The 26,070-nt window shown below is 28.5% G+C and overlaps 1 protein-coding gene across 1 annotated transcript in view; it reads right to left on the bottom strand.

Moving 5' to 3' along the window:
• RasGAP1 (Ras GTPase activating protein 1) overlaps positions 1-22,142 on the bottom strand; it is a 67,081-nt gene extending 44,939 nt beyond the window's left edge. Inside the window, exon 1 of the mRNA XM_067271481.1 lies at positions 21,989-22,142. Within this exon, the coding sequence (XP_067127582.1) occupies positions 21,989-22,043 (55 nt within the window). The 5' untranslated portion in view covers positions 22,044-22,142. The remainder of the gene's footprint in view (positions 1-21,988) is intronic.
• Between the last annotated feature and the right edge of the window lie 3,928 nt (positions 22,143-26,070).

Here is a 26,070-nt window from a genome sequence, read left to right as displayed (position 1 = left end):
AATGAGGTCATTAAACTGTATTTGCATGTTGTACTGATTGTATGTGAACTGTATTTTCTTTAAGATGCAGTAGACAACAACAAAACTATTGTAATGATATTGTACATTTTATATTAAATATTACTGAATAAGGTCAGAACACTTAAAGTAAACTAAGTACCTACTGAAATAAACTGTTAAAAATACTCATTGTGCACTAAAATTTTATAGTAAAAATCACTAAATTGCACAACTGCAGTAGAACACAGATGCATTATCACTAAACCAAAGAAAACTATGCACTGGTCACTCCTCCATTACTTCTTATGTCCTTACTTCCCATTTTTCCTAATGCAACTTTTTCATAAATATATTTTAAATAAATTTACAATACTGGGATTACCAGTATTTAGTCTGGGTATTACAGATCATCATTTGTAGCAGGAATTTGGACAGGAAGTTTGACTATTGATGTATGCAGCAATAAGCTATGAAAACTTGAATTATGCATTATTTACCTTTCACTAATGTACATAAAATAAAACTGAAATTTAACAAAAATGGTATGTTAAAACATTTACTGATGCATTATTGTAAAAACTATGAAAACAGAAATTTAAGTGAATTAAAAATATAACTGAAAATTATTATTAAAAAAAAAATAAGATTCAAATGCACATAAAAGCACCCTCTCTCCATTCTTCCTGACTATCCTCCTGGCCTGATCCTATATGATTTAGCCAACATACAAAAGACTGTTAAAAGGGTCTTTCTATTCTCCATGAGAGAAAAGCTGCTGGATGAACCATTCAGTTACAGCTGCTCAAACTTCGACTGGAATCTGTGACCATGTGAAAATTTGATATGGAAGTCACAAGATGACATATTGGATTGTAACATGGATCCTGTAGAACTTTCCATCCAAAGCAATCACTTTTTATGCAGAGAATATACACAAACTTATACCATGTTGAGATGTGTCTGAAAGCAGGAGGCAATTTCCTATAGCAGATAACATAACTTTTGCAACTGTGCTGTGTATACTGTAATTTTCCTTTAGTGACTAGTATTATGTATCATATGATATATGATCCAGTCTAGATTTCATTTAAATTACCCTTTAATTGAAATTATTGATTTCTTTTAAAAAATGGCCGAGGAATTTACACGTTAAAAAATATGTTAAAATAAATATTACAAAATATTTACATTTATTAGCAAAAATTAAAATATTCAAATAATTTGTACTTAAAAAATAATAGCTATTACATCTAACTGACTTAATTACTTAAATATTATTATAAGGCAATGTTTCTAGGACAATAGAAGCTTTCCCTTTTGACACTAAAAACAATACCCATTAAAATATAAACAACAGTTAAGAAGTCTACTATATATAATTTTGAGCTCAAATAAGTAATAGGAAATAATTCAAATACAGACTAAATACTTTTGGACCTCTTTGGTCCATTTTCAGTGTCTTTGTGAACATACAAATACATAAAATTTTGTACCAAATTCCAGAAACAAAACTTTGTTTCTAAAAATAATTCAATTTTTTCAAACAGTTATTTGTATTTCTCAAAATAAAATAATTGTATTTCACTTCAAAATTTGTTTTCATCACATGAATAAACTGTCAAGGTAACTTCCTCTGAATTTGACAGGAAATTATTGAGGAAGGATGACATGACAGGATGCAGACAAAATAATGAGAGCAGTAGTTATGAAGTTACATTACCTGGAATTCAGTTTTTAACAGATACTTTATTCCAAATCATGCATTTGATTTTGTATAAATTAAATTATTAGTTTGTTTCTAAAAGAATCCTTTAGTAGACATAAAACACAAATATATATGATATTATATATATATACATATACATAGCTTAAAAGATCATAGTTAAACAATGAAAAATATTTTATATAATTTTCATATAGATAAACACACTGACTATTTGTAATAAGCCTGATCATTATAAAAAAGAATGTTTATCATTTTTATCAAAAAATAATTTCTTCATACTTCAAGTGTCACAATTATCAATTTACATTTGCAATATAATAAATTATATAAAATCAAAATAAGTTATATAATAAAAGTTATGAATGCAATTACTTTGAAATACTCATTCTGTGCATATAAGAAAAATAACTCATTTTATAATTACATATAAACCAAGTGGGCTTAGTTTACATGTAATTATAATATATAGTATTATAATAAACAAATAATACTGCCAGATTTTAATTAAGCTATAATATAATTATAAATGTATTATAAAATATTTTAAATTTATTTAGTTAGTATGAAAAAGAACAAAAGTTATTTAAAATAAGAAAAAACAAACTGCTTTTCTGGAGTTCACCTTTATTTACAAATTATTCTCAACACTCAGGCAACAAAGTCCGCACGCAAGAAATGTACAGAAAAATTTGTCATCTCCTGGCATTTATAAATAGTTAGCTGTATTATAGCCCAATTAAAATCCAGCAGTATTGTTCTTTATAACTCATTTTACTAAATATTCTTTACTTGTCTTTAATTTTATAAAAAAAGTTTTAGATTTAAATTAAAATAAATACTTTACTATTACAATTATTCATTCATTACTTTGATTCCTTAATAAATTTTTAAGAAAAGTAATAAATAGCAACTTATTTTCAAAAAGTCAGTTAATTTTTTTGTTAAAACACCACTTATTGGGCTGGGATGGTGAAATAAATATTTATTACACTCTAAAGCAGGGTTGTCCAACCTTTTTTCCTAATGGGCCAAATTAGAAATTTATGTATATTCAGCATGCCACAAAGGTATATCTTATATAAATATATATATTTTTAAAAAGTTCAAAATGTGAATATCAAATTTTAATAAGAAATAAATATAATTACAAAAAAAACCTGTATTATTTATTGACAGTACAAAAAGAAATTATACTCATACAAAATAAAAATAAATTCAACGCGATTTTTAACATTGCCTTCCTTTTATAATATTGTCAATATCTGCTTTTATGGTATTAGTCTTAATTGTAAGAATGTTAGTTAAATGGAAATCACTCCACTTATTTCTTTCAGCAGTTTTGATGGTTTTCATGCACGAAAAGAATTGTTCACAACAGTATGTACTACCCCACATGCATAACAGTTTTCTAGTTAAAACAATTTTCTAGCACCAATTATGTCATTACAACATCAAAGTGTATCCAGTGAAACAAGAATAATTTTTACAGCATACTTTACCAAAATAAATGAAAATGTACCTAAAAAATTTAGGTTGTAGTGGAACGCACAAAAATATTAAGTGAGCCGATGGTTGGACATCTCTGCTCTAAAGCCTTAAATTATTTTCCAGTAACATATAATTCAAAACAGTTTTTTTGACTAACATTTTTGATTTTATACTTTTTAATTTTATATATTTATCATTGCTTTTTTCTATTTTGTATATCCTGAGAATCCCTTTCATTTAGAAATTATTTAAAATTTTTCAAAAAACATCACTATTCAATTTAAGCATTCCATTAACAAATATAGAATCAAGACCTGAAGAAGATTTCCAATTAAAGATCGAAAATGTTAGTCAAAAAACTGTTTCAAATTATCTGTTACTGGAAAATAGTTTAAGGCTTTAGAGTGAAATATTAATTTCTTAGTTGTTTATTATTTTTCTGAAAAAAAATTACAGTTAAATCTGATAAACGTATAAGCTACTTGTATGACCTTAATGGCCACATTCAAACCAAGGATCAAGAGTTTGATTCTTCATTGTGAATATGGACATAAGACACATATTAGATAAACAAAGTTTGTATTATGTATCCAAATTATGAGAAAAATCTTTAATAATTTTGTTAAACTTATACTGCTGAACTTTTGATATAAAAAAGGAGAAACTCACATTAACCAATTAACCAGAGTGCATATGATTTGCAAATGTTTTGTTAGCCCCTTCTGGGCTCTTCCTTTGGCTTCTTTTTTTGTTCCAAACAAGCTGGCAGTTAACATTCAAAATATATCAAATGGTATTAGATTTGGAATACCACATGTGCATGCATTCTAAGATGTTTAAATAATATTGAACAAAACAATGAGTTCGAATGCACATGCATTCCACTTTAAATAGGATTTCAAATTAAATATTATTGTCTAGTAGGACATGCCATGCCATCGAAAGGCACATCTTAAAATTAATGCAGGTGGTTCTGCATCCAGCCTTAAAAATTTCAATAGCCTCCAACCATTTGAGGTGTTCCGGGTGCAGAGTGGTAAGGAACAAAAAAAGAAGTCTGAGAAAGAGCCCAGAAGAGACTGCAAAAACGTTTGCAAATATCGATCATATGCACTTCGGTTAATTGGTTAATGTAAGTCACTCCTTTTTTATATATTCATCCTGGTTGTGTTGTGCAGTTAAGAACTTTTGATATTTTAAACGTATAGAATCATCATTAAAAAATGCCAGGATGAATTCACATTTAGAAAAAATATATTTCTTGCTAGATTATACATACAAATGAGTCCAAATCCTTCTGTCCTTTCACATGCTTGTAGAGGCAATAACAAATCTACAAGCGTGTGAAAGGACAGGATTTGGACTCATTTGTATGTATAGTCTAGCAAAAAATATATTTTTTCTAAATATAGAATCATCATCATTGGTTTATGATGAATATATTATGATATATTCGTCATAAACTATCTCAAAACTAGCAATTTACAGGAATATCCCATTAGTACAGCAAGTTAGGTTCCAGATCACCTCTATAAAGCAAATATCATCTTAAAGTAAATTGCAGCTTTTTTTTTCATTTGTCAGTGAACATAAAAGTCTAAGGACATATTTGCTGTATCAATTATTTAGTGCACAATAGCACTAGGTCTAGATAATAATAAAAAAGTAAAACTAATAAATAAAAATATTCTGATACCCCCCCTTCAGATCAAGACAATTGCCAAAAACACAAATATATGGTAACTGGAAAACACTGTATAGTATTGGACCAAATATTCATTTTCCAGAAATCCAGAATTACCAAATAACTGGCTACTTTTGAAAGTGTTGTTCTGAAATTAGTAGGTTGTAATTTCATATAGTTGTAGTTCACCACGCAACCATTTCGTTTTCATCTCTGTGGCACTCATTATTTACTTTCCATTATTTATTTTATATTTTAAGTATAGCAGAATCTCATTTTAATGGACTGTGGAATATAGGATTTCTCAGAATAATGGATTTTTTTCCCAGGTCCTGCCAAATCAATGTAATTTTACCTCCTTTTAGCAGATTCACAACTCAGAACAACAGATTTTTTACAGCCCCATATTGTAACTTTGTGTTTTTTCAATGTTTAGTTAATATTTGGGTGTTTCTGGGAATTTATAAAGTTTGATAATGCACATGTTACATCTGGATATGTGCAATTGAAGAATTGTACAGAGTCAGCAGGCTGATATGATTGAGGAGGTCCCATCTAGTGAATATTCTGATGCTGGTCCAAGTGTAATGCTGAAATTTAGTGAGGCATCAAGTCTTCAAGTTGTGAAGACCTTCTTGATAAGTTTCAACATAAACAAACAGGCTGTACTTAACATCGCTAATATCAAGCAGTTGTTGTACTCAATAGGCAGAAAAGTGACAACAAAACAAACCAAGATCGGCAAGTTTCTTAACAAATCACAAAGTCAAGTGAAGTGCTAATGAGCATACATAATTTGCCTCTTTGTGCTTACAGTATATAAAGTTTTCGTCAAGTTTGTTGTACACACATATGGCATAATATATGATCTTGTATTATATGTTACTGGAATTATACTGGAAAATACTGGTATTATATGTTACTGGAAAATACTGGTATTATATGTTACTAGAAAATACTGGAAATTATATGTTACTGGAAAATACATAAAATTGTAACATACATGCTTCTATAGAATAAAGAATAGAGATCTCGAGAGACTGAATGATTTCAAGTACTGGTATTTCTTGTACATAGGAGGTTTGAAATTGGAAATCTTTTTGAATAATAAATATTTTCTTGGGTATGTGGAAAATCTGTTGTTTACAATATAATAGATTCTCAGAACAATGGATGATTTTTGGTGGCCCAAGATCCATTATAATAAGATTCTACTGTATATATTAGCATGTCCAGAAAACTGAACATCTAGAAATCCAGACCATTTTTGGTCTTTTGCTTGCCAGATACTTGGTTCAGTACTGTATTAACAAAGTGCTCTAAAGAAAAATATGCCTGTATTTAGAACTATCTCATATTTTTATTAATTTCTATTTCATTAAAAAATATATTAAACATAGTTAGAAATTTTTTTTTCTAAATTTTGTCATATTAGCTATTGCTTTTTATATTATTGGGTTACAATTTGAAAAATTTGTAGACCTATAAATTCCCAATGTTGCTGTCAGACCATCTTTCCTTAATCTTAAGAATGGAGTTAGATAGATAAAAGACAAGAGCAGATATGGAAACCATAGGAGAAGGAGGCACTGATTAACTATATAAGAACTTCTGATGCAAACCAGAAGTCATGTTATTTCAATTCAAAAATTTCTCCTGAAATATTAGATAGATGACTGGCACAACTGTGCAGGGGCAAGCCATTGCTAATTTGAGGTGGAGAGCATATATTTTAAGCATGATATATCTTATGTATGTTACTAATTTGAGGTGGAGTGCATAAATTTAAAATATGATTAAAATTGTGACAATGTCACAATAAATAATTTCTCATTATTATAACCTTCATTTTCTATTGCTAGCTTCCTATTTTCATTTACCCAAATAGCAACTGAATTCATAGCTTAGTATCATTTAACTTATATCATCATTTTGACCCAAAAAAAAAAAAAAAAAAAGGTAACAATGATTACAGTAATTTGTGAATCATAATTAAGAATTAGTCTGCATAATATAAAAAAAGCATGCTATAATAAAATTAAACAAAATAATAAAAATTAACAGAATTTTGTTAATAATAAAAACTTAAATAATCTTAAATATTTAAGATATATAATCATTTGCTGTTGAAACACTTCACTGTAAAATTTTAATAGTTAATTTAAAACAATACAAAAATATTCTCAAAATACACAATGCAAATACAAAAATATGCAATATGAATTAAGTTTCAGTATTCAGTATTCAGTAAAGAATTAAGTTACTTTAATACTTTTATTAAAACCATTAAATATTTTTGACTGATGTACTATAAGGTACGAGGGTTGTTCAGCAAGTCCTTAGAAAAAGATACCTAAAATAATTTGTTTTTCTAAATTTTTTTATTTATTTTTCAACATAATCTCCTTTAAGCTCTATACACGTTTCCAAGCGTTTCTCCAAATTTTTAAGCCATCTAAAAAGTAAGATTTCGGAAGGTCCTCAAAATAGGCATCTGTTTGGGCGATGACCACCTTGTTCGATGTAAACTGTTGTCCGCCGAGCCATTTTTTAAGTTTGGAAATAAAAAAAAATGGGTTAAATCCTGTGAATACAGTGGATGTTGTAATAATTTGAGCTTTAATTCCATGATTTTGGCCAACGAAACTGCACAGGTGTGCACTGTGCATTGTCTTGATGGAAGATGATCTTTTTCTTTTTCAAATGAGGGCATTTTTCCTTGATTTCTTTGCTCAACTGGTGCAATAACAATGCATAATACTCTCCAGTTATTATTTTTCCTTTTTCCAAGTAATCGATGTCGATGATTCCGTGTGTATCCCAAAAAACAGTGGCCATCACTTTCCTGGCTGATTTCACAGTCTTCACCTTCTTCAGAGTCCTTTTGTTTTCAAAAACCACTGTTTTGACTGTTCCTTTGTCTCTGGAGTATAGTAGTGTATCCATGTTTCGTTCACAGTTATGTATCGATGCAGAAACTCGCCAGGATTGCAACAAAAAAGTGCCAAAATAGCCTCAGAGTCGATCACACGATTACGTTTATTCTCTGCTGAGAGCAAACGTGGTACCCATCTTGCCTAGATTTTTTTCACACCCAATTTTTTGTGCAAAATTGGAAACACTGTACCTTGCAATATGCCAGTGGCCTCAACTATTTCACGCACTTTGATTTGTCGATCACTCAAAACCATATCGTGGATTTTGTCAATCATTTTGAGAGTAATCACTTCCACTGGACATCCTGAATGACGTTCATCTTTTGTGGATGTACGGCCACATTTAAACTCATTTACCCAATTGTAAACAGTTGTAAACACAGGAGCAGATGTGTCATGAACTTCATCCAACTCAGCTTTGATCTCTTTCAGCATTAAGCCTTTTAAATATAAGTGTTTAATCACTGCTCAAAACTCACTTTTTTCCATTTTTATAAATAAACAAAAGTCTCTTGCTTCAATTGACAATAAAAATGAAACCATGTGATGGATATGACTGAGACACTCACAGCCGTCTAGTGAGTCGTGATGCTTACTAAAAACAAGCCATTTTCGATGCTATGAGCACCATCTATTGGATTTTCTAAGGACTTATTGAACGACCTTCATATATAGAACATGTAGTTAATCTAAGCTAGTGATTCCCAAACTTTTTTGAACCACCACATGCTTGTTTCCATAAACTTATGTGCGACTTCCCTAATCTGTTTTCCCTTGTGTGAGAAAGGCTTGGAAATATTCTTAGAAAAGTTTTTCTACTAACCTCATTTTGCATCTTTACTGTATATTGTTCTTCACATCTGGAAACCATTAAATGCAATGTTTCTTCTCACTCATTTTAACAGAAGAAAGAGAAAGGTTGCAGGTGACCCAAACCCTCACCTATGGTTACTATTCAGTCAGGACCCTGCTTCCAGTACCCCTGCCATCCCTTTGCTTCTTTTTGCCCCAAGAGATAGTAGTGTCCACTTTGGAAACCACTGAACTAAACTCTTTTCAAACTTTTGACTGATGTACTGTATGGTACAAGGGTTGTTCAATAAGTCCTTAGAAAAAGATACCTAAAATAATTTTCTAAATTCTACATAAAATTCAATTTTATGCAAGGTTTAACACAGTATAAGCAATAAACTTACATAATTTTTATTCATTTAAAATTGTGAAGAAAAAATATTAATAGTTAGTTAATTTTAGTGAAATATCTACTTTACCGATTCACAAAACATATTTACAATTTGACAAAATCCACAAATCTTGATGCCATCATTTTAATATTAAGTTCATTTTAAGATATCTGAATGATCCAATGATAATTTGAATGAGAAGGATAAGGAATAATTGAAAAATTTATAGAGGTTAATAGTGATCAAGTTGGTGTTAAACAGAACTATGAAAGCAAAGTTATGAATTGATAAATTTCCTAGATTATTAGTAACTATACTTAACAAGCCCACCAGTGGCTGAGCGGTTCTGTCGCTAAACACTGGGAGTTCGGTCATGGATTTGTGCTGCGCTCGAACAGGCTGGCCATGTGGAGTTTTCCGGGTTTTCTCCACATTTGTAACACCTGAATAGGGGCCAGTTTCCCTTACAAGACCTCCCGGAAAGCATTTCCCCTTGCATAACATCACGCACCAGAGAAGGCAATGGGAAACCACTCAGGTTGTAACTTCCCCCAGGATACACCTTGGCACCTTAACTAACCACTTATTAACCTGTGCCAGGTGCTTGTCAATGTCAGGATTTCTGATATGGCATGCAGAGAGAGAGAGAGAGAGAGAGAATCTCTACAAAGTACAAAATGTTTATAACACCAAATTTTTTTAAAACTTCTTTCAGTTTCTTATATATTCATAGAAATTCATCTGATATAATCCCATATAAGTGGACAGCTTTCAGAGCATCAATTAAGAGAGTTCGCATACATTCATAATCATATTGATTGGAATGATGAGCTGGTCCCAAGCTTTAAAATTTCTTTAAACCTTGATTTTCCTAGAAAAGTTCTCTATGGCATAATTAGAGTATAATTTAAGAGTTATGCAAGATAAAACCTGGTTTCTGAACTCAATTCTGTAGACAAGTATTATAATAAGCAGGAATGTTCTTTTATTTTAAAATCCCCAATTAAAAATAAGTCAACTCAATTAACTATAAGACTTCCATTAGTAGTGGATTCTGATGGAAATTTGCAATTGGATAAGAATATTATGTCAAAAAAAGCTGAAATATATATAGTGATGTTATTATAACAAGATAGAAAATTATTTTGTATTGAACCCATATTTAGATCTGTTAGTAAGAAAATCAAGAACTTTTATCATTATTAAATAACCCAGCCATAGAATTCAGTTTAATTTCATTAATCTAATTTATTAGGATAACAGTAAAGCAGTATTATAAGACAAATTGGTTTTAATCATTAAAGATAGTTCTAGCTTTCCTTTCAGGTTCCTTGAACAATTACATATACAAATTATAAAGGAAAAGTTTTGCTAATCATTCTAAAACACTTATGGGTATTCTCTAGATCAGACCTAGGCAAAAAGGACCATAAGACACTCTTTTGATGTGACTGTGCTGAAACATCAGTTTTTGTAAATGCTACATAAAATTCAATTTTATGCATGGTTTAACATAGCATAAGCAATAAACTTACATAATTTTAATTCATTTAAAATTGTGAAGCAAAAATATTAATAGTTACTTAATTTTAGTGAAAATTTTGGGGATATAATTTTTTGATCAGTTTTTCATTAATATATGAGAAAATATTAGATGCTGCACCTTAATTAAATTTATTAACTACAATTGGGAATTCAAACATATTGCCAAGTCTACTAATTTACAAAGGAAAGGTGAATACCAGTACTATGGATAACTAATCTTTAAATTTATCACTTGTAGTTTCATGATTTTTCTTTACTAGACATGTGGATTTATTGTGAATTACTTATAATGTAAATACATTTAAGAATCTCAGTATTATGCAGGCAAAAAAAAAAAAAAAAATCACAGAGATCCACATTGACTCCAGCAAATTTGCAATGTGCAACTCAGACTTTACTCTTTTCTAAAATGTCACACTATGTCTCCTTTTATAAGAAAAAAACCACTGGGTACTTGAATATTTTTATCTAAAATTTCTCTATAAAAAAAGTCATACTAAAATTGATGGTGAGAATCAAAAAATGGATGTGAATTTACCTTGTAAAAAATTTCGAGTACATAAAGAAACACACTGTGTCTTAACAGATAAAAGAATTCCACTTTTATTAGTTAATTATGAAAAAGTGATTTAAATTTAATTATTTTCAAGGAAAAATTAAATACAATAAAATGCAAAAAATAACAATTTGATGAATGATGTAATAAATTGAACTGTAAAATAGTTTCTCCTACTCCAGCTACAATGGGAATAGTTAATTTCCTACTGATGGTTCACTAAACTGAAGTATATAGTAGAATGTTAAAATATGAAATTTGGAAAAAATCAATCACCTTGAACCGATGGGTGCAATAGTGTCCCAAGAACCAGTGACTAATAAGCTGAAACAATCCTATTAATTACATTTTTCAGTTTTTTCTTCCTCATTTAGTTTGTTGCAGTTAGATTCTGATCTTGGTTTTACTTTTTTCATTGTTTTTCTATTGACTGTTTTAAGATCAAATTGTGTTATTAAAGCTGTAATAAATAATCATAAATAACTCAAAACTAATAGAACAGTGAAAAAATTAATTAGTCAAATTAACCAAAAAAACAATTGACATACAAAAAAAAAACATTTGAGATGTAAAAAATACTGCAACAAGTAAAAATTATGACACCCAAAATGAGTCAAATTTTTTCTTGAAAGCGTCTCTTTGGTAAAGATATGGCATTGCTTCGAAGTGCTAAACTTAAGTGTTTACTTTCCAGGTACTATTCCATGACTAACTATAAGTGTTCAGTGGTTTTATCCATTCAGCCAATGGTAGACTTAAAATTAATAAAAGCTATCACCTGAAAGTATAGAGCATGTCACATGAGATATGCATAACATTTTGCTATGAAGTATCCCTCATGCATTAATATTATTTTGAAATCTATATTTATTGAAGTGTCCATTTTCTAGAAAATTTATTTAGATACTAATTCATTAAAAAGTATTTTTCTTAAACACCAGCCAAATGCCGAAATTCTATCAGGCTAATTTAAGGCTAATTACTAAATAAATTACGTATTAATTTATTTAGTAATAGTTCTATTATTAATGTTAATACGAGATGGCGCCTAACGCCTCCCTCTAAAGTCAAATTGCTTACGTAATTTATTTAGTAATTAGCCTTAAACTAGCCCGATAGAATTTCGGCATTTGTTGGTGTTTAGCTTTAATATATCAGGTTTAGAGATGATGTTTATAAGTATTTTTCTTACTTCACATTTTACCAATAGTAAACTTCAAGGTTGGAGTCATTGGAGTCAAAAGAATTTTACCAACTCTGACTCCATTCAAAAACACCTGACTCTACAACACCGGTCTCAACCATGGTTTAAAACCCTTTAAAATCTTAATTTACAAAAAACCACATTGTAAAAATGATACTTTTTATACATTTAGGTTTGTTTAGACAATGATTAATAACTGATGATTTTTAGACCAACTTCCTAGACCTGTACGGTATCAATTCTAGATTGCCATTTTCTCTCTGAGTCTAGTTTCAGATAGATGACAACTATGAAAAGAAATAATAATTCAAGATCATAACCATTTAAAATTACATTGCAATGAGGAGTTTCAAATTTAATATAGGCATTTAAATCTAATACCATACATATTTTGGATTCAATTAGATACAAAATTAAACACTTGGGCACAAAAGATCATCTATTAACTAAGGAACATCAGTTGATAATTACTTAGTTTATTTTAATTTCATTTTAATTCATCAAGAATTTTTCTTGAGAAAATCTTTAAAATAATTTTTTTTTTAAAGTAATGCTAATTTTACTGTTTCTAATTTTTATTGCAGAATAACCAGAGATTACCTCTGAGACACAAATGTAAAACAGATTCAGACTGCTTTATTTTTTAATCAAAGCTGATCATGTGCTGATGATTAAACTAATTGAACAGTAAATAAATTAGCAAAGGAAAGGCCACCCAAATAGAATATACAGGAAAATAAAAGAGAACCTTTAATTATAAAATATCAACAATGAAAATGATCCAAACCTTCACTAGATAAATCATGATTTTTTACAATTCAGAGCAAGGGTAAGCCAAAATATGACATAAGCATAAACTGACTTTTTTATTTCGTATGTACAAAAATATAACAAAAGTAAGATGAAGAAAATAGTCAAATAGGATTTGTTAAACTGAAAATAACAATATTTAAATTTTCTATTTGATAAAATATAAACTATAATATGTTTCTGATTTACAAACAAATTACCATAATCCAAACAGTAAACTTGTGGACTTTTACAACAAAAAATAATAAAAATCAAATACAGAATTTATAGCCATAATTTTACCATGTTACATGTTAATTTTAAATAAATAAATATTATTAACAACTATAAAAAGTTATTACAACAGATATTTTTTTTTGTTTGTTTGTTTCTCTCTATCTTATTCTATTGAAAAGGATTTAACAATTCACACTTTATTTAAAATATATTTACATATCCAGATAATAAACTAATTTATCATTATCACACTTTAATGGCATTGAAAATAATTTTTATATTAGAATTTGTAATGATAAAATTTACATATCACTATCATTTTTGAACTCTAATGTTTTTATCAAATTTTCATTATTTTTTAATGATATAATGTTATCTGTTTTTATTTATCACCAAATTGCAAATTCTTGCTTTACTTATCAATAATGAAATTCAAATATCATCTCACAAAATGACATAGCAATCTAACCAGCTTTCTTTTATAAAGACAATCCATTTGGTTTTTGAAAAAACTTCTATCTCCTCTATCTCTAGAAAAAAACTTCTATCTCTTTTATACATATAACTTCTGATTTAAAAGCTAGCTCTTAAAAATTCTATAACCTGATTTAAGAACTATATAAAAGTAAACTTGTAAAAAAAGTTTAAAAATAAATAAATTTGAATTTGCAAAATTGGTAAAATTTCTAATTCAATAAATTAAAGAAAAAAAGCAAACAATACATTTACATATTTAATAAAACTTTTTTAAGCATAAAAGTTTCTTGTAAATTGGTTCTAAGTCTGCTTAGAATAGTTAGATATTTTTATTTTTATAAAAAAGAAAAAAAATTATATATAAATTTAAAATATTCTAATATGGAGATGTCTTGAGATGTCTAACATAGGAATTAGATTTTTCTCATGTGGATACCACTGTACTAATACCTTTCTTATTTAATAGTATTTACTAATAATATTACACATTGTTTTTTAATTATTTAATTTATTTATTAAACTAAATGGAAAATAACTACTTTTAATGTAAATATGAAGTAAATTACCATTTTTTTCATACATTATTAGAAGTATTTTGCTTTATCAACAATTTGGAGTTACTTTTCATGTTTTTTATTCATTAAACTTTAAACTAATATGTAAAATTTTTTGATTGCATTGATTATTGTTAAAATTCTATTATAAATAAATAAATATAAAAGTCTCCCATACCATTTCAGTTACATATATACTGTATCTTGCAGTCAGTCCTCAACTTTTGAACTCATTCTTCCATATATAATACTTTAATACTCCAAAATCACTTTTCATATACCAAATTTGAACTTTCATACATTTTCAGCCAAGAAATAAAAATTTAAAGATATCATACAGCAATGCTCTCTGCCAATTTTGATTTGGTAACAATAAATTAATTTGTGAAAATTAACTTTTATTTTTTGTTTAATCTATAGCTTTAATAGAGTTATAAATTAATATTATACAAATAATTATATAGTTTTATATAATTTTATGCATTATAACTAAAAGACAAAGGTGCAAAATTATGATCAGATAAAGGGTAAAAAAGGTTCTGAAAATGTATGAAAGGTGCAAAAAAAAAAAAAAAAAGTCTGACTCACATCAAATACTTGTAGCCATGTACTGCAAAAAATTCCAAATCTAGCTCTTTGCTGTTGAGCAATTATTGAGCCTGCTTTATAGCTGCTGTGTCCATTGAATCTAGGGCACATATGAAGCATTTGATTTTGTCAGTTTTCACATAAGAAAACTACACATCTTATCAAGTACCCTACCTGATTATGACAGGTAGAGCCAAGTGACTTCTTGGTACAAACTACAACTGGGGGCTTTTACTACTACTTCAGAGCAGCAATGCAGTCATTTACCCTCTGATATCTTCACAAACACAGTGTAGTCCATGTGCAATATATGCCATAAGTTGAGGTTAGAGTGCATGGCCTTTAGTTATTGGACAGCCAAAAGCATATAGCATGCTTAATCGTTCACCACAAGCCTGAGTTTTTCACATTGTATGTTCCCTGGCCACAGATTCATGCATGAATCATTGAATGACTGCATTACTGTGCAGGCATTTGTCTTCTCAAGTTGGAACATCTTAAAAGGCATGGGTTTCACCCATTCACCAGATAATGGGTGAAGTTTCATCTAATACAAATCCTACTTCATTCTTGCCAACCATCTCTTTTATTTTTTTGAAAAAATTCTCATAAATTGGCTTTGTGTAATTTTTTTCTAAGGGTGCTCTCATTCAGTTTTGCATCTCATTTTCAGACCTTTGCATGTAGTTCTCAAGGAATAATTTGAATGCAGGATTGTTTACCTAATGGACTGAAATTCCTAATTGGATTAATGCAATGGCAAGATCTGCACCTAACTCACTCGATGACCATGCTTTTCAGATCCTAAAGTAAAAGCATGTATCAAAGTAGTTTGCTTATGTTTTGACTTGCGAAATTCAACATTCTTCGCATGCTTGCTGTACCAGATGTGCTGGTTTATTCTGTCTCATTGATGCTTCTCATCAATTGCAATATTTACATCATAGACAGCACATCAAAAGATTAAGACCATCAGTTTCAATGAATTGCATCTTAAATTCTTCTCAAAGTACATACAACTTTCCCTTCTTAACCTTTGACAAGTTTTTATTGTGAACAATGGGTTCAGGTTTGGACTGGTACAACCAATACAACCAACTCTACATGGTAACTATCCATCAGAAAGTTCAAGACCATAATGAAATTGCTCTTTTTTCTGAGCTAAAAAAAAACAATTTTTTAATTCTACTGCTCCTGTTGGTAGAAAGATTGCCAGGCATAAGATAATTGTCCTTCTTCCTTGAAATTAATGCAATGACCTCTCTTTTGTGATTTGTATATCTCGAGAGCTTCCAATGTCCTGATATGGTCGTTATGTTTAGGTTGTATAATGGAAGCTTTGTCCAGATAGGCTTGAACGTCATTGTCCATGGCATACCTGGCTAGGATAGTGTTATATTTTCTTTTATCAATATCATATTTGTGTTGTGCAAGCTTTACTTTGAGTGATCTCGTAGTGGTGCCAATGTATTCAAGATCACTTTCAAATCTATTGTTCTCCCTCAATGGAATCCTATATACTCCTGGTACCCTAAGCCTGTCAGTGTTGTCTTTTCCATTTCAGAGGATGTTATATATACTGGGGACGCGTCTATATGTTAATCTACCCCCTTTGTGTTGGGCAATCTCTTTATATAAGCTTCTCATGTTGTAGATAATCTAGAACAATGTGGCGTGTGTTGTGAGTGTTCTCACTTTGTGATATATTGGTATTGGGTGTAGAACGAGTACCCTTGTTGGAACAGGCATTGGCTAAATTACAAATAAGACGTTTTTCGTAACCATGTTTTTTAGCTATGTTCTCTAGACGTTCAAGCTCTTTTAACGTGTCGTCGTAATTCATGCAGTGGGTAAAAGGATGTTTGGTTAGGGTATGAAACACAGCTATTTTGTAGACATATGGATCGTAGGAGTTCGCAGGTATAAACAATGGAAAGTGTGACGGTTTGTAATAAATATTCGTATGGATAACTCCATTATTAACATTGATATTAAGATCTAAAAAGTGTGACCTTGAATTACTGACTTGGTCTAATTTTATGGAAAGTCCATATAGGTTGTTATTCATTTGTTCTATGAAGCTTTCTATATTAGGTTTTGCTTTTCACATTATAAAAATATTGTCGATGTACCTTCTGTATAGGATAATGTTAGGAAGGAATGAAGGTAAGACTGTTTTTTAATAGTCTAATGACCATCTCACAAAGATCCCCGATAGGAGACTGCCCATTGGTACACCTATTTTCTGTATATACATTTTGTAATCATATTGAAAAAAGGAGGAGTAGCATAACATATGTGTTAGTTCTAGAATATGTTTGTGATGTGCTGGTTCTTTGTCTATACTTAACAAAAAAGTGCACAAAAACATGGTTGTAAGTGAATGGAGGGGTATAAAGAAATAAAGTAAATGTGTTGTTATATACACATTTTGCGTCACTTGGAGCTGCCGCAATAAGCTGTTCAGAATTACTAAGAGAAGCCGTATGCTTTCAAATGCTCTTTGAGTAAATCATATACCCGGTTTTCCAAAAGCCTAGTAGGTGATTTGCATTTATCAACAATAGGTCTTATGATGTTCCCTGGCTTGTGGGTCTTTACAAATGTGAATAGTTTAGGGGTATCAGGAGGAGTCATTGCAGCCCTGTCCATCTTTAGTTTTTTGGCGCACATTGTATGTCTAAAATTAATTAACGACCCGTCTATGCAATCTGTCAACGTAATTATCTTGAATCTGTTCACAGCAGATATCCCTGATATAATGGTTTAAAAGGGCTTTATACCTCTCTTCTTTTAACAATACCATTGATCTACTTTTATCAGCTTTTAGCACAACGATATGATTGTTAGTTGTTGGCCATCCATTTTTTGCTTTCTCATAGAAGTTTTCATGTGTTTTCTTCCTGGCATTTCTCTTTAGAGATTTTAAAAAAGTTATTTTTTAAAAAAATTTAAAATATTCTTGTTTATACATTTTTTCGAATGATCTTAAAAACATTCCATTTCTGCTTTCTGTTTTGAAAACATTCTAACCTGAAGACTGTATTTGGTAAATTTCATGCTTGTGCATACAAATACGAAATCTAGCTATTAAAATATTGACAATACTGTGATTTTGTATTATTCTGCAGATCCCTTGTACTTGATAATGAAATAATAAATGAATACATTCAAAAATACAGATATCATGAAAAACTACACATGAAAATAAAATGCTTTTCAAAGAATGTGTTTAATACTATTGCTTTAACTTTTTATAGCTGAGTTTTGGCATTTTGAAAACAGGTGCACATTAAATTCAATGTCACATCAGAATCAAGAAAATATGCTATATGAATAAAAACTATAGGCTAATCCAATCTCTTCAGATAAATGCCTTAAAAGCATCATGAGAAACTTCTAAGCAAACATGAGTGTCTTGAAGTCTTTTGCCAGATAACTTTTCATTTACTCTAAGGCCAAGAACATACATGCATAAAATTGTATGGCAGAAAACTGGATCAGAAATCAGCTTTCAGTTCAGTTTCTGTTTTACGCTTTTATGCCAGAACACACATACGTAAAAATTCTGGCCGAATAGGAAACACCACTGCCACTAACAGTGCTAATTTTATTAATTTTTTCCTCTCATAATATCTATCCCTTTGTACCTTCCATTTTTTCTCCGCTTCCTCTGCTATAATATAGAAAATTTAAATTAATACTTGTATTCTGAATTTAAATAAAGAATGTGTGATCTAAATACTAGGCCTATATATCAATTCTATTAGACCTACCTGTTATTTGAAATTTTGCACCTACAGCCATCCATAAACATTGTTTAAATACAGTGTCTTTATACATGACACTGGTGTGGTCGAACGGATTCAATAAACCCCTCTATTTAGTTTATTTTTCATTTTTTCAAGACCCTCACAATTATAGGGTTAACACTCATTGCCACCATTGTTAGAATAAAAACCATGTGTCTACTTTGATGTCACAGAAAAGACTTCTCTTTATTGGAGGAATTTTGGCATAAAAATTCTACAGCATAAAAAGTAGAGACATGCTCTACTCTTTTCAGTTCTGTTTCAGCCAAAATTTACGCTTTCTGTTTTACACTAGATTTTACGCAAAATTTTATGCATGTGTGTTCCTGGCTTAACTCTTTTTTTTTTTTACTTATAAATTTAATGGATACTACTTATTAAAGATTGTTATTGTTTTTATATAATTGTATCAAGTCAGCAAAAAATAAAGCATAAACGAAATAACATTTCAGTGATGTACACCACATTTAATATAGCTTGATTATTTGTCTATAACAAATAGTAAATGCCCATGATTAACACCATTCTGTATTCCATACCACAGAAGCAGATAAAAGAAATTTCCTTTCTCAGTCTTGATACTTAAAATATACTTTTAGATACACTAGATGAATACTTGTTTTTCAAAGAGGATTAATCTACAGATTACTCAACCAATGTTTTAGTTTGCTATTATTTCTTACACACATCAGGATAGCAATTCTTGATCAAAAATGAAAGTCATATGTATATATAAAGATTTATCAAGTTTAATAACATACAATTATACAGGTATAACTGCTCGATTTTAGCAATTTGATAAAAGAACAAAAAAAAGAAAAACAAAAAAAAAAAGAGAGAGAGAGAGAGAGAGAGAGAGATAACAACAAACAAAAGATCCACCAAAATTGCTCAAGTTCACTTAGACCTCAATCATAAACTCTGATTGAGATGTAATCAGCATCATAAAATGCTATAATCAAGAGAGTTCCTTGTTGCTCATAAAGATGATAAAAAAATAATTGACAACTCCCAGTGAATACAGTATTATACACATTACTTGATATATTTTTGATGTTATTTTGATGATAGGTTAATTTTTTCTTCAGTAATTTTATATTAATAATAATATTTCTTAACACAATTTTTATTATAATGTACCATTGCTGAATTACAAACATGAATTAAATTTGAAAAGTTGTTCTGGAATGTATGCTCAAAAAAAAAAAAAAAAACTATTAATAAAGGCACTTGCATTAATGAGTTTATTTTTAGCATTGTTTTGTCTTAAGACTTTACATGACTCTAACTACTTAAGGATTATTACTCATTATTTTCAGCAAATCTCAAATTGTGTTAATTAGTACATAGAACTTCTAAATATAACATTTATATTAGTTTTTAATAAGCATTTATCTTTCAGTTTTCTTTTAATTTATAAATTACTTTCATTTCATTTCACTAGAATACATACTCAAGCATTTCAAATTTTTGTTACAAATCCTCTGAAAAATAATCTTCCATTTGTAATTTGATATATGGAACTTTCTGTAGCAGGAGTCTTTTTTCTATATTAATATATTTCTTCTTTACTATCAATATTCTTCATGTTTGTATTTTTTATATTTATTTATTTATATATTTATTATTATTATTATTATGTTATTTGCTAATTTAAATATGAAAAAAAAAACATATGTGGTTTTAATACATAGTTTTAACATGATAGTTTTCATTAACAATAAAACTGTTAATATTTTAGTAAAGTTAGAAATAAAAGTAATTTTAAACCATCTTATTCTATTAAATTGAAAAAGCTTAAAAAGGCAAAAATACTTTTCATAAATACAAGTATTAATTTTGTTACTGTATATAGTAACTTTTTAAAAACTGTTTTAAAATTAGTTCATTTTCTTGAATTATAATGTTATAATAAATTATTATTATTGTAACTTATAATTATTAATAACTGAATTATTTTCTAATAACTGGAAACAATGAAAATTTATATTGATTATCAAACAAATATTTTCAAATGTTTCATCTTATTTTTCAAAAAATATTTTATAGTTAAAATTAACCACATCGACGATCCATAAATTAATTTATTTTCAAAAACATGAAATAAGAATCAGGCAGACTTTTATTTATAACCTAATAGGTCACTATTTCAATCATAAGGATTCAAAGCACTTCCCTAATACTTTGAATCTATTATTTATAAATCTTTACATATGATTTTTAAGTTATAATTTGTATACATTCAATACATAGGATAGGTTCTCAATGTAAGCCAATAAAATATAGATCTGTTTTAATTAAAATCTTAAATTATTCTTCGAATAATTACATTATGCGAAATTATACGTAATAACCAAACGAATCATTTAAATTTATAAATCACATATTATCAAAGAACGATTAAAAACTGATAAGAAATCATTCATTTTATTTCAAAGAATTACTGATAAACAACATTTGATTCAAAGTAACATGTTATTCTAAGTAAAAATATTTAGAAATTTCTTATAAATAATTAAAAATTTATCATCTGAACATGCTAATTTGTTTTAATTATGTAAAAATTCACATAAATCAATTTAAAAAGTAATAGTAATAATAAGAGAATTCATTAAGAAGACTCAAAATATATTCATCTAGTGGTTATTTGTGTATAGTAAATTATATTTAAGGTCAGAACGAAGGTCACCAACTCACGAATTTAGGTGATTTTATTCATATCAATGAGTAATCTTTTTCACAATGATGAGATAGCTGCATGTAATCTGTCTTTTAAAGTTTAATGATATGAACATGTTTCTGATTGCATACATAAGTTAATATTTTTATATAAAGTTTTATACGGATTTAAAACCACAAGATCTCATAAGAATGTAATGAAAGTATGTAAAAGAGGAAGATAAATCATTCTTCTAGGAAATTTAAATCATATACATTAATATCATCATCGATTTCTTCTCGTATTTGTAACGTGAAGAAAATGATTAAAAAAAATAATAAAAACTTTGTTTAGGTTTTTTCTATTTATTATTATTTTGAAATATTTTGCCTGTTTGCATTCATTCATGACGCATAAACAACATCGGAAGTGGCTTAAAATGGATTCACGAAAGCCATTATTTCCATTTTTATACGTTTAAAAAATTACACGTTAATTTTCTATTTATAACTGAATGGAAATGAATCGAATAAAACTTAATTAACTCACCGATTTTAATCTTTAAACGCTCTTCTACCCGCACACTACCCAAGTCGACAGCCATCTTGTTCCATACTTCGCACGTTCTCGGCGAGTAACGTGATAACCCGAGATCACGATTCAGTGAATGGATTTTATCAAATTACGATTACAGTGTTTAGAATGAAACATGTTTGTAATTTTTTTTTTTTAATATATTTATTTATTTATTTAAAAATCCATTCAATATTATTATAAATTAATAATTTCTATGTATAATTTAAAGGATTTAAAATACAACAAAATTAAAATTATATACAATAATAATAATAATCTGAAAAATTATATATATATATATATATATATATATATATATATATTTTTAATAATAGTGATTTTATAATTCGTAAAAATATATTTTATTTTTTAAAAAATATTAATTTCCTTTTTTCTATTCAATTTTTTAAAAAAATAATTGCTACACAGATTAATGCATAGACATTGGAAATTGATAATTAGAATAATCTTATCTTGTGCAGAAGCTGATAAAAATTACTGTATAAAGCTTTGAATAAAATATTAAGAAATTTTTTAAAAATTCAGGAAGAAAATTAAAGATAACCTTTAACCCCAATAACATTTAATTTAAAAATTATGCGAAAATTTCTTTTGAAGTAAATACTATATTCAAATATATAAATTATAAACTAATTAAGTTCAATGATATAAAATAAAATAATGCATTTTAACTAAACACGTATAAAATATAAATAATAATTCGGTTTATTATTCTCTTCTGATACTAACTTTATTTTGTATTTATCAACCGAACCACCTGTAATTCGCGGAAGTATTGCGGTAGATCACGAAAAATTTATTTAAAAATTGGAAATTTATATTTGATCAATTTAAAAGGCGCTTCCCTCCTTCTCTTTTTTCTAATATACCTAAAATGTTATAGACACAAGAAATAAACACAAGAAATTTAATTGTAGTGGAGATAGGCCTCTAAAAAAAGTACGCGTTTAATTAATATTTACGGCAATATTATAAAATGTCGAGAAATATCGAATTAAAATATGCTAAATAGTTAGTTCAGGCGTTAAAACTTTTTCAGAGAAAATAGAAGCAAACATATTTATACAGAAAACAGAAATTATAGATTAATAGAGAAGGATTCCTGTTCCGGATAGTTATGCTTAATTCTATTGACGTTACTACACGGAACGCTGATTATACAATTGTCCAAGGACGTAGCATCTCAGGCGTGAAACATTAAATACTTCATCCTAGCGATATATTTCTAAAATTTATGCGTTTAGTAATAAAATAGAGAAGTTCGAAGTGTAAAGTTATCATAAATTGAAAAAAACATAATAAATAATAAAATTTGTATCAGTTTATTTGAAAACTTAATTATTCGTCTATCTAATATTACAACTACTACAATAGCTAGCTTTAATTAATTACATATATATATTTTTTAAATTTTTTTCACCCTATGGACACTAAGAGAATCTTTTTTTTAGCAATTTTAATTTTTATTTTAATTTAGCATTGTGTTCAGCTAGGCCCACAATGGAGCGGCTGGATGGTGAGGTATGACACATCTGAACAGACCATCCCCAAAAAATTCCTGGGGTTTTTCGACCTGCTGAATATTATATGAATTTAAACAATAAAAAAATAAAATGTAAACTGTTCCGGATAGGTTAAATTATTTTCTGAATTTGTTCCGGTTTTGATTCTTGAAATTACAGTAGAGTCATTCTACTTGAGACAGATTTTTCGCTAAGATCACCCACTTTATTCAATACACGCAACATGTACAGTACAATATATTCTGTTGCGTACAAACACATTTAAATTTTTAAAAAATACATTAACTAAAAACATTCATAATTTTAACGGAAAGTGTTATATGTAGATGACATAAGACTTTAAAATATTGATAATTCATCTAAATAAATTAGTCTGTTTATCTTATATATTGGCTACTTTAAAATAAAATAATATTATTTAAAAGAATCATGCTTTGTAAAAATATATATGATCGCGTGTTATCAGTTTGAGTGCATGATATTTAAAAAATTACAATATGATATAATTACAATGATTCACAACTATTATTGAATTTTGCCTGTTTTCCTAATCATAATTATCATTTGAATGAAAACAATATTTAAAAGAAAATGTGTCGACAAGCAATTTGTTTAGCTATATTACAAATACAAAATTACAAATATTAAAAAAATACATTAACTAAAACATTCATAATTTTAAGAAAAAGTGTTATATGTAGATAAAATAAGACTTTAACAATTTGTTTAGCCCCTTAAAACAATAAAAATGTGATAATGAAACAACATGGACTATCATGTTATGCCTGAACTCCATGTTATTCAAAACATAAACTGATGACGAAAAATGAAGAATTACGTGATTTTATTTTAATTTCTATTTCGGATAAACTCCATACTATATGAAAACCAACTAAAATAATTACTATATTCAAAATAGGAACGCTTGTTTAAGTTTCTTCGTTTCTGTTCATTGCAAGTAACTTTTTAATTCAACATTTGTTTTTCCGCTATTTTTCTTAAATGTTGAAACTGTTGAAACGACTTTCAATTTGTTGATGTCACTACGAAAAGTTGTGCTATTAATTAATTGACTAAAGCACTCCCGTTTGTCGATAATACGAAATACAACTAGAAAAATGCGAAATGGAAAAATACTTAAGGAAATGGCTGCCACGGGGCATGCATATAAAGAAAGTATGGGAACTGCTGCTCTGAATCAATGTAGTGAAGTCGGTTCGTTAATTTTTATGTAACCTACGCAATTTCTTCTAATAAACATAAGTTATTCAAGTGCAACGAACATAAAAATGTCTTCCGATTGTGGGTCTCAAAAACTGCCTGGCCCCTGGATTGAGGGGAAAAATTGTTACGGCCTTGCTTTTTACAATTTTGATCAATAATATAACTACGTAACTTATATTTGAAACAAAATTTCATAGATATTTTTGTAATTTTCTATAATGCACACGATTTTCCACGAATTCACCACTCACACTAACATTTTCTCGCAAATTTATTACTATCTTCCAATTACAATCTCTTTATGCTTTCTATTGGACAATATGTGTACCACGACGTGTGTTGCAGAACGACATTCGATCACACTACTATTTCCAAACCTTAATCACGGTGTGACGTATTTTCCGAAAACTTTCGAACTCCGAACAGTCCGACGACGACAATTTTTTTTCGTTTTCGGTAACATTCTGAAACAAAATTACGCTTTTGCCTTTGACCGGTGCATTTCCTACAAATTTTTAACAGAAAAGACGTAAAATTATCGTTACGCTATTCCTTACGACGTTACGAACTGTAAACATGATTGAAATGTCACGCGCAGATAATCCCTGGTATCTGAATTATACGAAATTAAAAGCTTATTAAATATTTGTGGTAATGACTTAAATGGTTTATCGTAGAAATTTCGAGGTAATAAGTGACGCGCGTGATGCGACGTAATACTCAACGAACAATACTTTACAATTGTTCTTTTTCATATTGTTTTTAGATGATTTCTATTATTGTTTCTTTTCAGAGACTTTTCAGCTGAATTCCGTTTCGGAAGGTCTCACGGAAGTAAGTAATCCTTTGTTTTTGTTTATATAATTAATATTGAGTATAAATTCTAATAGAACATCGACCCGAAACATATTCGGGTCGATGTTTCGGGTCAAGTTTAGATAATTATACAAATTATTGCTGAATTAGCGAGATTGATTTATATACAGATTTTTGTTATATTCGAGCTTATTTTCGTTCAAATTCTGATAATAACTCTCAAATTATTAAAATGAAAATGCGGTAAATGTGCAATAGTTTGAACAGGAATCAGTTCAATAAATAATCTTAGTTCTTTTAATATATTTTATGTACATTATAATTTTCTACGCAAAGTACTTTAATTCCAAGATTTCTAAGCTATATTTCGTGTTTGATTAACAATACGAAGTACAAAAAACAAAAGAAAGCGTCTTCTGTAACAATGAATAAGCAATGTTTTATTCAGTTAAATCTAATTTCAGTGCCGAA

The sequence above is a fragment of the Centruroides vittatus genome, unplaced genomic scaffold (genome assembly GCF_030686945.1).
Source record: "Centruroides vittatus isolate TY-2023 unplaced genomic scaffold, ASM3068694v2 contig_4, whole genome shotgun sequence".
NCBI lineage: Eukaryota > Metazoa > Arthropoda > Arachnida > Scorpiones > Buthidae > Centruroides > Centruroides vittatus.
This window is presented reverse-complemented; position numbering and strand designations above follow the sequence as displayed.